Source organism: Fistularia commersonii, chromosome 9 (genome assembly GCF_037954325.1).
Source record: "Fistularia commersonii isolate RoL2024-O1a breed Wild chromosome 9, RoL_Fcom_v1.0, whole genome shotgun sequence".
NCBI classification, from domain to species: Eukaryota; Metazoa; Chordata; class Actinopteri; order Syngnathiformes; family Fistulariidae; genus Fistularia; species Fistularia commersonii.
This window is the reverse complement of record NC_141292.1, coordinates 10,426,026-10,439,507: the sequence shown is the minus strand read 5'-3', so window position 1 is coordinate 10,439,507 and position 13,482 is coordinate 10,426,026. Positions and strand designations below refer to the sequence as shown.

The 13,482-nt window shown below is 45.5% G+C and overlaps 1 protein-coding gene across 2 annotated transcripts in view; it reads left to right on the top strand.

The window, feature by feature from the left end:
• sh2d3ca (SH2 domain containing 3Ca) overlaps positions 1-11,872 on the top strand; it is a 33,806-nt gene extending 21,934 nt beyond the window's left edge. The window contains exons 2-13 of one of the 2 annotated variants that reach the window (XM_086152424.1): positions 790-918; positions 2,152-2,301; positions 3,533-3,807; positions 3,937-4,008; positions 4,837-4,961; positions 5,054-5,426; positions 7,629-7,758; positions 7,850-7,965; positions 8,056-8,227; positions 8,323-8,434; positions 8,507-8,713; positions 10,257-11,872. In XM_086152424.1, coding sequence (XP_086008550.1) covers positions 790-918; positions 2,152-2,301; positions 3,533-3,807; positions 3,937-4,008; positions 4,837-4,961; positions 5,054-5,426; positions 7,629-7,758; positions 7,850-7,965; positions 8,056-8,227; positions 8,323-8,434; positions 8,507-8,713; positions 10,257-10,432 — 2,037 coding nt within the window. In that variant the 3' untranslated portion in view covers positions 10,433-11,872. The remainder of the gene's footprint in view (positions 1-789; positions 919-2,151; positions 2,302-3,532; positions 3,808-3,936; positions 4,009-4,836; positions 4,962-5,053; positions 5,427-7,628; positions 7,759-7,849; positions 7,966-8,055; positions 8,228-8,322; positions 8,435-8,506; positions 8,714-10,256) is intronic. The other variant, XM_086152425.1, reaches the window with a different exon arrangement.
• The last annotated feature ends 1,610 nt before the right edge of the window (positions 11,873-13,482 follow it).

The window sequence follows — 13,482 nt, the reverse complement described above, 5'->3', positions numbered from 1 at the left end:
TGGTCTCCTGTCTCATTTCTCTTCATACCAGTAGAAGAGGAGACCCCCCCGCTCTGCTCCTGCGTGGAACCCCCTGTTATTACACATATTTTGTATATTAATACATACAGTGATTTTTACCGATGCAAACGCGACATGCACACACTTGCAGTTTTGGAATATTATATAGTATATATCAAAGAAGCCCTGACTTATTCTGTCGTCATCATCCCCTTCAAACACATCTTAAAAGTATTTACTGGTAAATAAACATGAATATTTTTATCCACATTTTTTTACCATGAAATTTCCCCGGAGTGTGCAGGCAGATATACGAGGTTTTGAAATCTGAAATGCAGTCCCACCAGATGTGTGTTGGATCTGTGTTTGTGTCTGAGTGTGTGTGTGTGTGTGTGTGTGCGTGTTTGGGCATCACACACAATTTTGGGCTACCACTTCAAATGTTAAAGCCTTTTACTGTGTGTGTGCGCACTTACTTAGGATTTCACCCTCCTTGTAATCATGTCAGCGCTGAATGGATTGTCGTGTGTGTGTGTATTACTAATCCAGTACAATTTTTTTTTAATGTGCACCCAAATCATAGATCACGCAGCATCAAGTATATATATATTTTTTTTTTTTCAAAAATAACATAGCTCACATGATTTGTTAACAAATGTATTATTTCACTGTCAACAAGAATTTAAGTAAGACCCTGAACCACCTGATCAGAATAATGCACATGACAGAAACCCACTCCCACTAGAACTCTTGTTTTCTTTTTCCTTCTCCCTCGTTTGTCCTGTGCAGTTCTCCAAGGAGAAGTACCTGCTGGAGTCTCCCCCTGAGAAACTACGTAAGGAGCTGGAGGAGGAGCTGAAACTTAGCCCTGCTGACATCAGAAGCCATGGCTGGTACCATGGACACATACCCAGAGAGGTACCTCCACACACACACACACACACACACACATTCAAAAATTCATTACATTATCAATAAAGCAAATGAAAACCGTTCCAGTGACTTAATAGTAACTCGTAAAGGAGCCGTGAGCACGACAATTAAAGTGCTTTTGGTTTTATTGGGTGTTTTGTTCCTTGGGCCCAAAGTGTGTGTTTTCCCCGTTATCAGACAGTCTGCGGGTTTGTTTAAGTTGTGAATGAGAGGTCAGATGTGTCTTTACGGTGTCAGACCCCACCTCTCAGCTTAGATCGGCTGTGGTTCCGCCCCGACGACGGGAAAAGCTGCACGTGCAATGAGTGAATGAATGAAAAAAAATAAATGATTGCACGTTGCTGTCACGTTAAAAGCTAAGCTCCCTGCAAGGTTAGTCCCGGTGAGTCGATGTGGATCACGACGTTACTCAAAATCGCCAAAGTTAAACCCCGACGGACAGCTGCTCGCGCGCATGTGACTTTGGCAGCCGGTGACCACAGCAGGCACGTGGGTACCTGTTCATAAGCGCCGGCGTTCTGTCTCTCGTGCCAAGCCATCTGCGAGGCCTCCGCCTCTCAGTTTACATTAAATATTAATTTATTCACTGGTGTAAACCCCGGGAAACCCCGTGGATCCCAAAACAGCATAGAAACAGGGATTCTCTCTCTCTCTCTCACACACACACACACTCACCCTGTGGGCACTTGCTGTACATTTGCTTAGCAAAAATTGTCTCCTTCCTTCCTGCTCATGCTTCCTTTCCATCTTGTTCCCTTAAATCTCGCTAAAACAGACTCCCCTGGAGCTTTAGGCCTTTACTAGCTAATTGTTGTGTTTTGTCTTCCTGTAGTTCATAACACATTTGTAGCATAACCCCCCCCCCCTCACTCAGAAAAAGGAAAATATTCACTAAGTCAGCTCTGGAGAAGTAGACTTGTTCATTTTCTAAAATCTAAGGGTCTTTCCCGCCCTCTTGTGGTGTATGGTTGAAACGACCGCAACCCACTTAGGACGACTTTTACTTTCCCCGGGATATAAATGACCAGCAGCTCCTACTGTCTTGTATATAAATGTAAAATAAGCTTTTTTTTTTCATTTCAACACTAAGGTCAATAACCTCTTGTTTTTTCATCTTTTGTTATCCATCCCCGCTAACGTCTGTGAATTTACACAAAATATTACAGTTTCTCAAGCACGTGACCCGGTATATGAAAGGGTGATCTTTCCTCCGTCCAGGTGTCGGAGACTCTGGTTTTGCGAAACGGGGATTTCCTGGTGCGCGACTCCCTGACCTGCGTGGGCGATTTTGTGCTGACATGCCAGTGGGACAATGAGGCGTTGCACTTCAAGATCAGCAAAGTGCTGTTCAAGTCCAACGAGACCAAGGTAAGTGATCCTCCACGTGCTGTCTTTTCCCGAACCCTTTTGCTATCCAACTTATAACCATATAATTAGCTAGTCAGAGCACCTTTAAAGTGAGACTCACTTACCTTGTAGCGAGTTAGCCATTCTCTATTACTATTGGTAAGTATAGTGAACATTTTTATAGCAGCCTAAAAAGTGCAGACAGTCGACCGCGATGCGTCTGGGAGGCAGCGCCGCGATGCGCTAAACAAAGATGATCCAGTATATCTTAATGCCGTGTTCACTGAGCCAATTAGCTGTTGGACGGTGACACATATGTTTGGAACTTGATACATCACATGAGCACAAGTTCTGCAGTGAATGCAGCTTACCTGCGGCCGCCCTAATGCACAGCTAACTCAGAAAGGCCTGTCTGAAAAATTCCTTTTGCCGCTTAAACTCATCCCATAGTCCCCCTCCACTGGCAGAAGGGCGGGACGAATGGGTGAGTAATTTCGGACATGACCTTTAAATTGCATGAAACCTATCAGGCGGCTGGAGGCTGGGGTGGCGCAAGGAGGGATTTAAATGTTATGGTTTCATGGATTACAAACCCAGAGGCAGGTGTTTGGAGTTTGCATGTTCTCACCGTGTCTGCATGGGTTTCCTCCAGGTTTTCCCACAAGATGCTCAGTGGAGACCCGAAATTGTCCATATATGAATGTCTCTATTTGTGGCTAAAACCCTGTTTAAAAACTGCAAGGAATAACTGGCTTGTCAGTCACTTGCAAAGGTGCTCATGACGCATTTTTTCTGCCGAAAACAAAGCAAAAAAAGATTTTGAAAGAAAATCATCTCTAAAAATTAAATTGAACATTGCTGAAATATGTAAGTGAGAAAATGAATGGTTGTTTGTTCTATATGTGGTCAGTGGCTGGTGACTCTCGCCCAGTGACGGTATACATAGGCTCCTACCCCGAGTGCAGGATAAGCAGTATGAAAAATAAAAGTAAAAGATCAAAAAAAAAAAAAAAAATTAATGAGTTTTCAAAGGAGAATAAAAATTGGATTTTTCGGACCCATTTCCAAACTATTCAGTTCACAATGACTGATATCATTACATTTCAAGGAGGTGTGTCTCTATAATAAAGTAATAACCCTGGGTTTATATTTCAGTCCCAATCCCTGATTTCTTGGTGAAAAACGAATGATTCGATAGCCGGTCGGTGTTGCAACACAAACACAGACCGACCCCGAGGATTCATCGTTTCAGGTCCAGTATGTGTTGGAGTCCGACAGCTTCGACTCGGTCCAGGACCTGGTGCGCTTCTACGTGGGCCAGCGCAAGCCCATCTCCCAGTCCAGCGGCGCCCACATCTGCTGTCCCGTCAGCAGGACGCTCCCTCTCCGCTACCTGGAGGCCACCTTCACCCTGGCCAGCAAGCAAGGCTCGGCGTACTCGCCGTCCAGCCAGCGGGGGGCGTACATCAAGAGGAGGAGCGTCACTATGACTGACGGGCTCACCACGGAGAAGATGATATCTCACAGGTGTGCATTCGGGGGTCGAGGGTTGAGGGATGGAGGGGGGTCTGGAAAAAAAAAATGGCCGCCACTTTTCTCTAACTTTTCATCCTGGTCATGGGATTGATTTTTGACTCTCTGTTACATCACGATCAGTGACTCAGACAGCCCCTCTCCGGTCGAGACAGCAGCGGCCACGCCCAAGCCCGAGCAGGAACCTATGCCCAGGTTGTGTGTGTCTGTGTGTGTGTGTGTGTGTGTGTGCGTGTGTGCGACACCAGTGTTGTATTGTGAGCACTAAAAACGAGTGCACTTAACTTCCCCTCTCACCTCAGACACCATCTACACCTCCACCCGCCACCCCCTAGTAACCCACATCAGTGCCCGCTCGTAGCAGAGCGAAAGAGGAAAAACCCCTCACCCCCACCCGACCTCCCCGCCCCTGCACCGGGTGTCACTTCACAGATTTCGAGTTTCAAACAGAGCGAGGCTGCTTTGAAACGTGACCTCACGAAGGAGGAGCAGATCGACGCAGATCTGGAGTCCCCTCTCACTTTCGGTGGATTGTTTGTATTTAAACGCCGTGCTTTCTGCTCCTGCTTTTAACCCTTGTGTTGTCTTGCGGGTCAAAAGTTACCAACTACCATATTCAGCTGTAGAGAAAACACCTTAACCTATTTTTTTCCAACTTGAAATTTTATGACCTTTCCTAAAGAGAAAAAGTGATACTTCTTTTTTGTTTATGTTTCCATGTGGGCTGTGCACCACTAGGGTACAAAGATTGTCTTATGGGTCATTTTCGACCCGGAGGACAAGGGGAGTAAACACAATGCTAAGATCGCACGAGGGTTAAAGACCTCCGACACGTGGGATATGATAAAAAAAAAACGTGTCCATCCGGGCGAGCACCCCCTCCCCCTCGACTAAAATCCTCAACATGCAATGACAAGCATTAACATCCTTAACCACGCCCCGCCCGCAACCCCTCTCCTCCCCTGCTAACACGACGCCGCCTCCCCCCGACCCTTTTCCTTGACCTTATCGTTTGGTCCGCAGCCCGTCGACCATCCACCATAAGGACGCGATGCGTAACTGCGCGATGAGCATGGACCAGATACAGGAGTACCGCTGCCCCTTGTCACCGGTGGGGGAGGCCCCGCTGTCCCCCGCTTACAGTGCCAGTAAGCGCCCGACTCAGACGCATGAATTAATCACAAGTGCGCTGTCTGGATTTTTCTGTTTTTTTTTTTCTAAGCCTCCCGCCTTCTCTCAGTCACCAGGCAGAGAGCCCATTCGGGCGGACGGGCCTTGGCCGTAGTCCCGCCCTCCCCCGCCATGCGCCGTTCCAGCGACCCTCAGCTCAGCCCCTCGGCCGGCGACAACCCCCCGGAGCACCCGGCGCGCTCCTCACACTCGGCCCACTCCTCGCCGGCGCATCACCCCGGCTTCCAGACGCATCTCTCGGAGACGGCGGGGAGCTACTGTGACCTGAGAGCCTGCCCGGCGGGGCCGCCCAAGCCCCCCACCAAGAGCTACGTGGAGCGACTGCGGGTGGAAGAGGGGAGGAACGGGGACGCAAAAGAGGAGGGAGAGGTGATGTTCAGCACCCCGCAAGTGGAGACCACCTCTCTGTTCAGGCCAGCCAGGTATGTGGAATCCTCTATTACGCATTTAGGAAATGTAACCGCGCAGGCCGATGAATGGGTGGATGAGCAAGGGAAAGAGGCAGGACGGGTGCTTTTTATCAGTATTTCCCAACCTTTTTTGAGCCACGGCACATATTCAACATTAGAAAAATCACATGGCGTACCACCAAATAAATATGTCAAAAATGTTTTAATTAAATAGAATGAAAGTGGGGCATTTTCTTTAACAGGGCTAAGCCCGACCATTTCTTCTACAATGATTTTACCGGCGAGTCGTATTAATGTCTCTGTTTGGGTTTAGCGATGAGTTCAGCGACTTTTCTCACTCGTCTTGGTGGTTTTCTTCAACAACGCCGCCTGTTTCTCAGTCTGTTTACGCAGACGAATAATATAGTCCGTGTTCTTATCTTGAAGTAAAGGGTGTTTAGTTTGGAGATGGCGTTAAAGTTGGCTTGGGACCGTGGCCGTGTTCCCGGTAAAAGTGAATCCAAACACAATCTAACTTTAATTGTATTGTCTTGAGCTCACCTTTTTAATTTCTTCTTACCTCTACTCATACTTGGGCCTTCGTCTGGTTCAGAATGTTCTTCAGGACCAAAGAGTACTGATTGAGTTCTTTTTCTTGTAAAATATTTATCCATTGCGTATCACTGCCGCTGTCTCAATAGAAGCGCCACTAATTACTCTTCTGTTTGAGCAGCAGCAGGTCGATGTGCTGCTTAATTCACTGCCTGTTGCCATCTAGTGGAAGAGCATTTCATTGTTCTGCCTGTCACGGAATGCTGCCCACATAGACGTACAGACGCATTATTTGCATTGAATAAATCATTTTTGGATCAATCAGGTGAAATTGGGTATTTTTCCACGGCACATCTAATGATCGCTCGCCGGAAACTAGAGCCGGGCCACAGACCACAGACCCCTCCTTATTTGGAATGGTATTTTTTTAGCTTAGTAAGTATTTATTGGTTAGTAGAGTTATTACGGTGCAATAATTTACCTGCTGCCTGTCATGTTTTTTTCTTTAATTTGAAATTTGAAAGCTGTTTCCTGTAAAGTTGTCTGCTGTCGCATTGTGTAGTTTCAAGGTTTGGCAACCTTTACCACTCAAAGAGCCATTTGGACCCGTTTTCCCCACAGTCAAGAAAACACAGAGTTTGTTTCTAGATTAAAAACAAATTACCACGGCATATAACCTTTTTTTTTTTTTTTGCCTTTATGCTATGTATGCACAAAATATGCGTTGCATTTTTTTTTTTAAATCAATGAACAACTGCAGAGAAAACTAAATTATATTTCTGCGTGCGATAAAACATATTGAACCCTGAAAAAAAGACATTTGGATGAACGTTACTTTTAAGTAAAATACTCAATGTTTATTTGAGTCGTTCTTGTATTTATGAAAAAAAAAAAAAGCCGGTATTAAATTTTCCACCGGCAGCAAACCAAAGCTGTCATACCCTCTCGGTGTGCTGTCATCCTTTTACTGACACGTGCAGTCAACCTGTCAACATGAATAAAAAAGGTCTATTTCTCTGAACAACAAAAAAATATGAATATATGCAAAATAATAGACGGTTAAGATATTAATCATACTGTGCTAATGTGATTTCTACCGCTGAACTTCAGCGCACAGCGTCTCCATATCAGGGCCTTACAGGATTGTAAGCTGTCGCCTGTGAGGTGTGCGCGATGTTTTGAGAACGACAAAAATATTTTTAACACGTTTTAACACGTTTAATATGTTTAAAAATGTCATTTTAAAAATGAACGATCTAAAATAGAATACATTTGGATAAAATTGCTCCATTGCTATTTGCATCATATTCTTATAACCCACACAACAATAAAAATCTTGAATCGGAGGGATGGAAAACATCCATGGATCTACTTTTAGGATAATCAATACTGTAATAAATAACTAATTGTGACATGCATGATGAACAATGCACGATGACGCCGCACCAACTCTCTGGCCAGAGAATCTGTCAGTGACCCCGGGGGCGGAGGAAGACAAAACGAGAGACTCGGTCCCCATACAGGCCAAGAAAGGAAGACAGAAAAGAGCGAAACACTTCCGCTACAAACTCAGAAAAGAAGACACCAACAAGGCGACGACTCCCCCCCCCCAAACCAGGGGTGGGCAAACTTTTTGGTTCAGGGGCCGCATTGACTTTTAAAATTTTTCCCTCCCCGGACCAGCTACCAGTCTCGCATTATGCCGGCCGAAAACAAGCCCCTGGAAATGTCTGTGCTGAAGAGAGTGAAGGAGCTCCTGGCCGAGGTGGACGCCAGGACGGCGGCGAGGCACATCACCCTGGTGGATTGTACGGTAAGCGGCAAATCGCCGGTTCATCGCTGTAGATCTGAAAAGACTCGGCGCTTTCACGTGACGGCCTGCTGTCCTCAAATTCTCCCAACAGGTGGCGAGAATATTCGGCGTCACCTCGGAGACGCAACGGATGATGGGGGTATCCTCGGGACTGGAGTTGCTCACGCTACCTCACGGACACCAGCTAAGACTAGATCTTCTAGAGAGGCAAGAGGACTCCACTTCGCTCCGTCCGGGTTTAGGTTTTTGATTGGTTCGGAGGTCGTTCAACCCCTGCTGGTCTCCCCGCCCCCTCAGGTTCTACACCATGTCTATCATGATGGCGATGGACCTGCTGGGCTGCACGGGCAGCACCGAGGAGAGGGCGGCGCTGCTACACAAGACCATCGAGCTGGCGGCCGAGCTGAAGGGCAACCTGGGCAACATGTTCGGCTTCGCCGCTGTGATGAGAGCCCTGGAGCTTCCGCAGGTGGGAGAAGGAGAGCTCAGGAGAACGCCGGAAAGCGTCTTCACCCCTTTTCGGGAAAAAAAAGTTTTAATTTTTTTTTTATTTGCTCACTTTAGATATCCCGCTTGGAGCAGACGTGGATGACGCTACGCCAGAGACACACAGAGGGCGCCATTCTGTATGAGAAGAAACTCAAACCATTCCTCAAGAATATGAACGACGGCAAAGGTGAGCGCGGGGTTCAATGTCTCGGTCTAAACCTCTGAGACGAACGCCTGAACACACGCTTTTGCTTTCCAGAGTCCAGCGTCCTGTCCAACACCTCCTTCCCCAACATCATCCCCGTCCTGTCCCTGCTGGAGCGCGGCCTGTCCCTCGGGGAGGCCCTGGAGCCCTGGGAGAGTGCGGAGGTGGGCGTGGACGTTGTCATGCACCACCTGGAGGCGGCGCGCACGATCGCACATCACGGCGGGATCTACTGCGCCAACACGGAAACCAAACTGCAGGGTGAGGAAGGAGAGGCCACCTGCTCACTGAAAGGAGATGATATAAAGGCCAGGGGGTCTGGGAGCTCCTGCGTCCTTGGTTTCATCTTCTCCTTCCACAGTCCAAAAAAATGCTGAATCCTAAAATGCCCGGGCGTGGGAATGAGAGGGTGAATGCATTTATATGTGGCTCTCTGAATGGTTGATGAGCGGTCCAGGTTGAACCCTGCCTCGTCCAATGACAGCTGGGAAAGGCTACCAGCGCACCCACATCCCTGGTGGTATAGATATGAAATGTGTGAATACATTTTAAGACCATCAAGTCAGGATTTCTAAATTTCATTGCTATTATTAAGTAATACATGTTACAGTGTCTGTGTGTGTATTTGTGCGTGCGTGTGGGTGTATGTGTTGAAACAGTTATTCTGTCACTGATCTGCTCATTAATTGCTCCCCATCGGTTTTCACTTTGAGCCCATTACCAGATTATCGACCCATCTGTCAATATCTCTCGTTTCTGCCCTCCGTCTTCTGTTTCTGATATCCTGATATCGATCGCCTCCCTCCGTCAGCCGATTAATAATCAAAGCGGAGCTGTCCGGCTTCATGCAACCAATTAAACAAGTTGAAGAGTGGGTCTTTTGAAATTCTCAAACAACAACGATCAGGATTTTTTAATAGAAATTCGAATAGATTGATAGATCACTTCTCGGGTGCATTATAAATATACATGACCCAAAATTAGCTATTCTAAAGAAAAAAGTCAAATAAACCGAGCTTTTCATGTGATATGAATATATTATACAATGGAATTTCAAAACTTAGCAGTGCTCTTAAAGGAGCTTTGTTTGCAAATGAGTCTCTTAGAGTGTTATTACACAGTACAGTGATCCCTCGCTATAACGCGGTTTACTGTTCACTGTTTCGCTACTTCACGGATTTGCATCGTGCATTGTGTTCTGCATTCTGATTGGCTAAAAAGTCACTCCGCTTCCTCTCTACCTGTGCGTCAATAACGTTGCAGTTTAATATGTACACGTACGTAAAACAGCTTGCCAAATTTACATTACGTATGTGCAAATTCTCTTGCAATTTCGAGTTTCTCTAAAACCCATAATGTTGACAAAACGCTCTGGACCGACAAAAGCTCCTGCGGCAGGGTCCAATAGGCAGCGGAAGATGCTATCTATCGCAGTTAAACTAAAGTTAAACTTCTGGACATGCTAAGGGAAGGTAAAAGTTATGCGGCATTACGGAATTAATGAATCTTCCGTTTGTTCCATAAAGACGGAAGAAAAAAACATAAGGACGACAGCAGCAATGTATAATAGGGTATTTAATTGTATAATAATTGTAAAAAACAATTAAGGTTTCTACTTCACAGATTTTGCCTATCACGGGTTCTTTTTGGAACGTAATCTGCGCGAAAAACAAGGGTATACTGTAGTTACTTTCCATCACATGTTTATAAGGCAGATAGCATACTCATTTCACTGCAAGCAGGTATGGAGTCAGTGAACAAAAATTTAACTTCCCAATAATTTCTAACCCCTCTCCCCCTTCAGGATTCCAGGTGCAAGCAGAAATCCATGAGATCTTCCAGACGGAGTTCCAGATGCGACTGCTTTGGGGCAGCCGCGGCTCTGAGGGCAGCCAGTTGGAGCGCTACGAGAAATTCGACAAGGTCCTCACCGCGCTGTCGCACAAGCTGGAGCCCCCAGTGCGCCACAGTGAGCTATAGCACCTCCCCTTCCCCCTTCCTCTGCCACAAAGACAGCCCCCCACCACCCAATACCCACCTGGGCTCGGCGTAGGGGGGTCCGGCGCAGACACTGGGCGAGGGGAGCCGAGGTGAAGCCAGTTTTCGTCCTCTAGCAGACGAGGACCACCATCGCCCCGTCTTCCCTCCCAGCCCGACGAACGTTTCCCAATACAGAGTGGCCGAAATGACCAATAACTTACTTAGATCATATGTAGATGTCTCCTGTGTGTGTGTGTGTGTGTGCGTGTGTGTGTGTATGCCTGTTAACATTCCTTCATTTTTTTGTACGTTTCATGTTTTTGGTCTAATTTATTGGTTCTGATGAAAGGATCTGAAGGATGTTTGCTCTACGAGAGCCGGTCTGAGCGCGCTCACGAAGCCTCATGAAAGACATGCAGAGCGGCCCCGTCCCATTCAACACGTATGTCACTCGCATTCATCCGTTCCCTGGATCGGTTTGCCGAAGTAACGCGGTGAACTTCAATACCAACATCCTGCGACCCCCGTCTTCGCTCGTGATCGCGCCCCCGTCATGTTCGAAACATCCGCCGCCGCCTGGAGCTGCAAGTTTATGGATGTCCTCAGTCAACTGTCTTCTCTCTGCAAAGGGGGGTTGGAAACGGCGAGCCATCAAAATAAAATGTCGTGAGTAATGTTTGCAGAAGGGGGTGTCGTGACAAGGGGAGACTTTTTCAGAGTTATGCAATCATTTTCACACAAGGGCTAGCAGCCTGGAGGAAGACATTCGGATACTTTTACAAAAGACTCAGCCATGTGTTTTTTTTTTCTTTTCTTTTTTGCTTTCTGCTCCCCTGAATCAGCTTCTATCGCCAGACCCCCGTATCTCCATCCACTGAACCGGGCTGGTAAATCTGACGGTGAGGCGCAAGGCGAGGTTGTCGATAAGCGCTGATAATAGCGGTTGTTTGTCATGAGGTCCTGCTTTCTGGTTGAAGCCCAAGTCGGGATCGGTTGTATAAATCAGGGCCGGGAGGGTCGGGGTTTCACGGGGCCAGGGGCATTTTTTTTAGCTCGGCAGGGGGCAAAACATGCTCAGCTTAATAAGAAAAAAAAAAAAAAAAAAAAATTACGAATTGTAATTCAATAGAACAGCTCCTGTTATATTTTCCCTTGGTTTCTATTTGTTATCTAAAAAGTGGTGGTGAGAAGACAAAAAAAAGGATGAAGATGTGGTGTGTTTTTTTTTTTTATTTAATTTTATTCTATTTTTATTTTATTTTATTTGTTTTTAGTTGTCTGTGCAGAAAATGCCCCCTGGCAGCGAGGTGCAGTGTCCCCCGTCAGGACAACAAGACCGCGTGAAGGGCAAAAAGACAATAAGTTTAGGGCAGATCACGTTTTTTATGTACTGTACATAGCGATTCACTTTTTTTCAAATAAAACAAGTGCTTGTGTCTATGAGTTTGATTGTGCACTGACATGGTTTGTCCTGAACTCTGGCTTTGTCACTTGCACGACTGTCTTATGTCTCAACTGGTGACGAACTTGCATTTTAGGAGATCTTTACTTAAACACAAATTCAGAACAAACTTGAAACCTCAGCTTCAAGCTGTTGCTCCCACCTTCATTATTTAACCTAGCAATTAATTCAACAAAACTTGAAAATTTGGGGAAATTAAGTAATTGTCAAAAACAGATATTTTTACATTTTTAGAATTCATTATATTATTTAAGCAAATTATTGTGGTGAAGGGGCAGCACGGTGTCACAGTGATTAGCACTTTGGTCTCACAGTTAGAAGGACCCTGGTTCAATTACGACAAGGGGACCTTGTTCTCCCCATGTCTGTATGGGTTTCCTCCCACAGTCCAAAAACATGCAGCAAGTTAATTGGGAAAAAATTGGAAAATTGCCCTGAATGAGTGAGTGAATGGTTGTTTGTCTATGTATTTGCCAGCTGGAATAGGATCCAGCATCTCCTGCAACCCTGAGTGCAGGATAAGCAGCAGAAGATGGATGGATGGATGGATGGATGGATGGATGGATGGATATTGTCGTTAAATCTAACACACCAGATCAATTAGAGATTTTACTTGAAGTCTTTGAAATTAGCCACCAGTTCTTGTAGTTTATATCATTTGCCGCCAGAGGGCGCTGATCGCCACTCACACAGCAAAGCCGCCATCTACAGTCACACTGGTCCTCAACAAAAGGTGTAAGTTGCTATCATTTGCTCTTTTTTATCAACGATGGCGTCCCAGGATCTTTTTTTTTTTTTTTGGTCTCTACAAATACTTTATAGTCACACATTGTTATTATTATTATTATAATTAGTAGTAGTAGTAGTAGTGGTACTAGTAGTAATAGTAGTAGTAGTAGTAGTGGCATTAATAAAAATCCTAATAATCCTAATAATATTGTACCTCTGAAAATTTGGCACTCACTGTAGACAGCAAATTATGAATTTCATTATATAGGGAAACATATCCTAAGTGTGCATTTGGAAATAAAGACTTTGGATCCTTAAATGATCTTTATTATTAATATCATTGTTGTTACTACTACTACTACTGCCACTCCCACTACTACTACTACTACTACTAATAATAATAATAATAATAATAATAAGAAGAAGAAGAAGAAGAAGAAGAAGAAGAAGAAGAATAACAATACCACTAATAATAATAATGTTTTCTTTACATATTCTCTCAGAGGAAAAGCTTTAAGATGTCTTTTGCTATGGACACTCGAAAGGCGCTGTTAGTGTTTGGGTTAGTGTTATGTTATTGCCAAAAACTATGATGTTATCTGTTAAGACACATTTAGGCTTGTGGCAAGAGCATGTAACTCATCTTCTGTGAGGGCCTTCCCCCTCCCCTCATACCATGTGCAGTCACCACCAGCAGGGGGAAGCATTTTATTATCAGACCCTGGCTGCTTCTGCTGCTCTATGCAGTTTTATGGCCCCTCATCACACCAACTGCAGAGAAAAGCATCCAGGTTCCTGCTCCAGCTTGAGTGTGTGCTGGTGTAACAACAACCATGCTTTCCGTCATGTGTGTATCTGT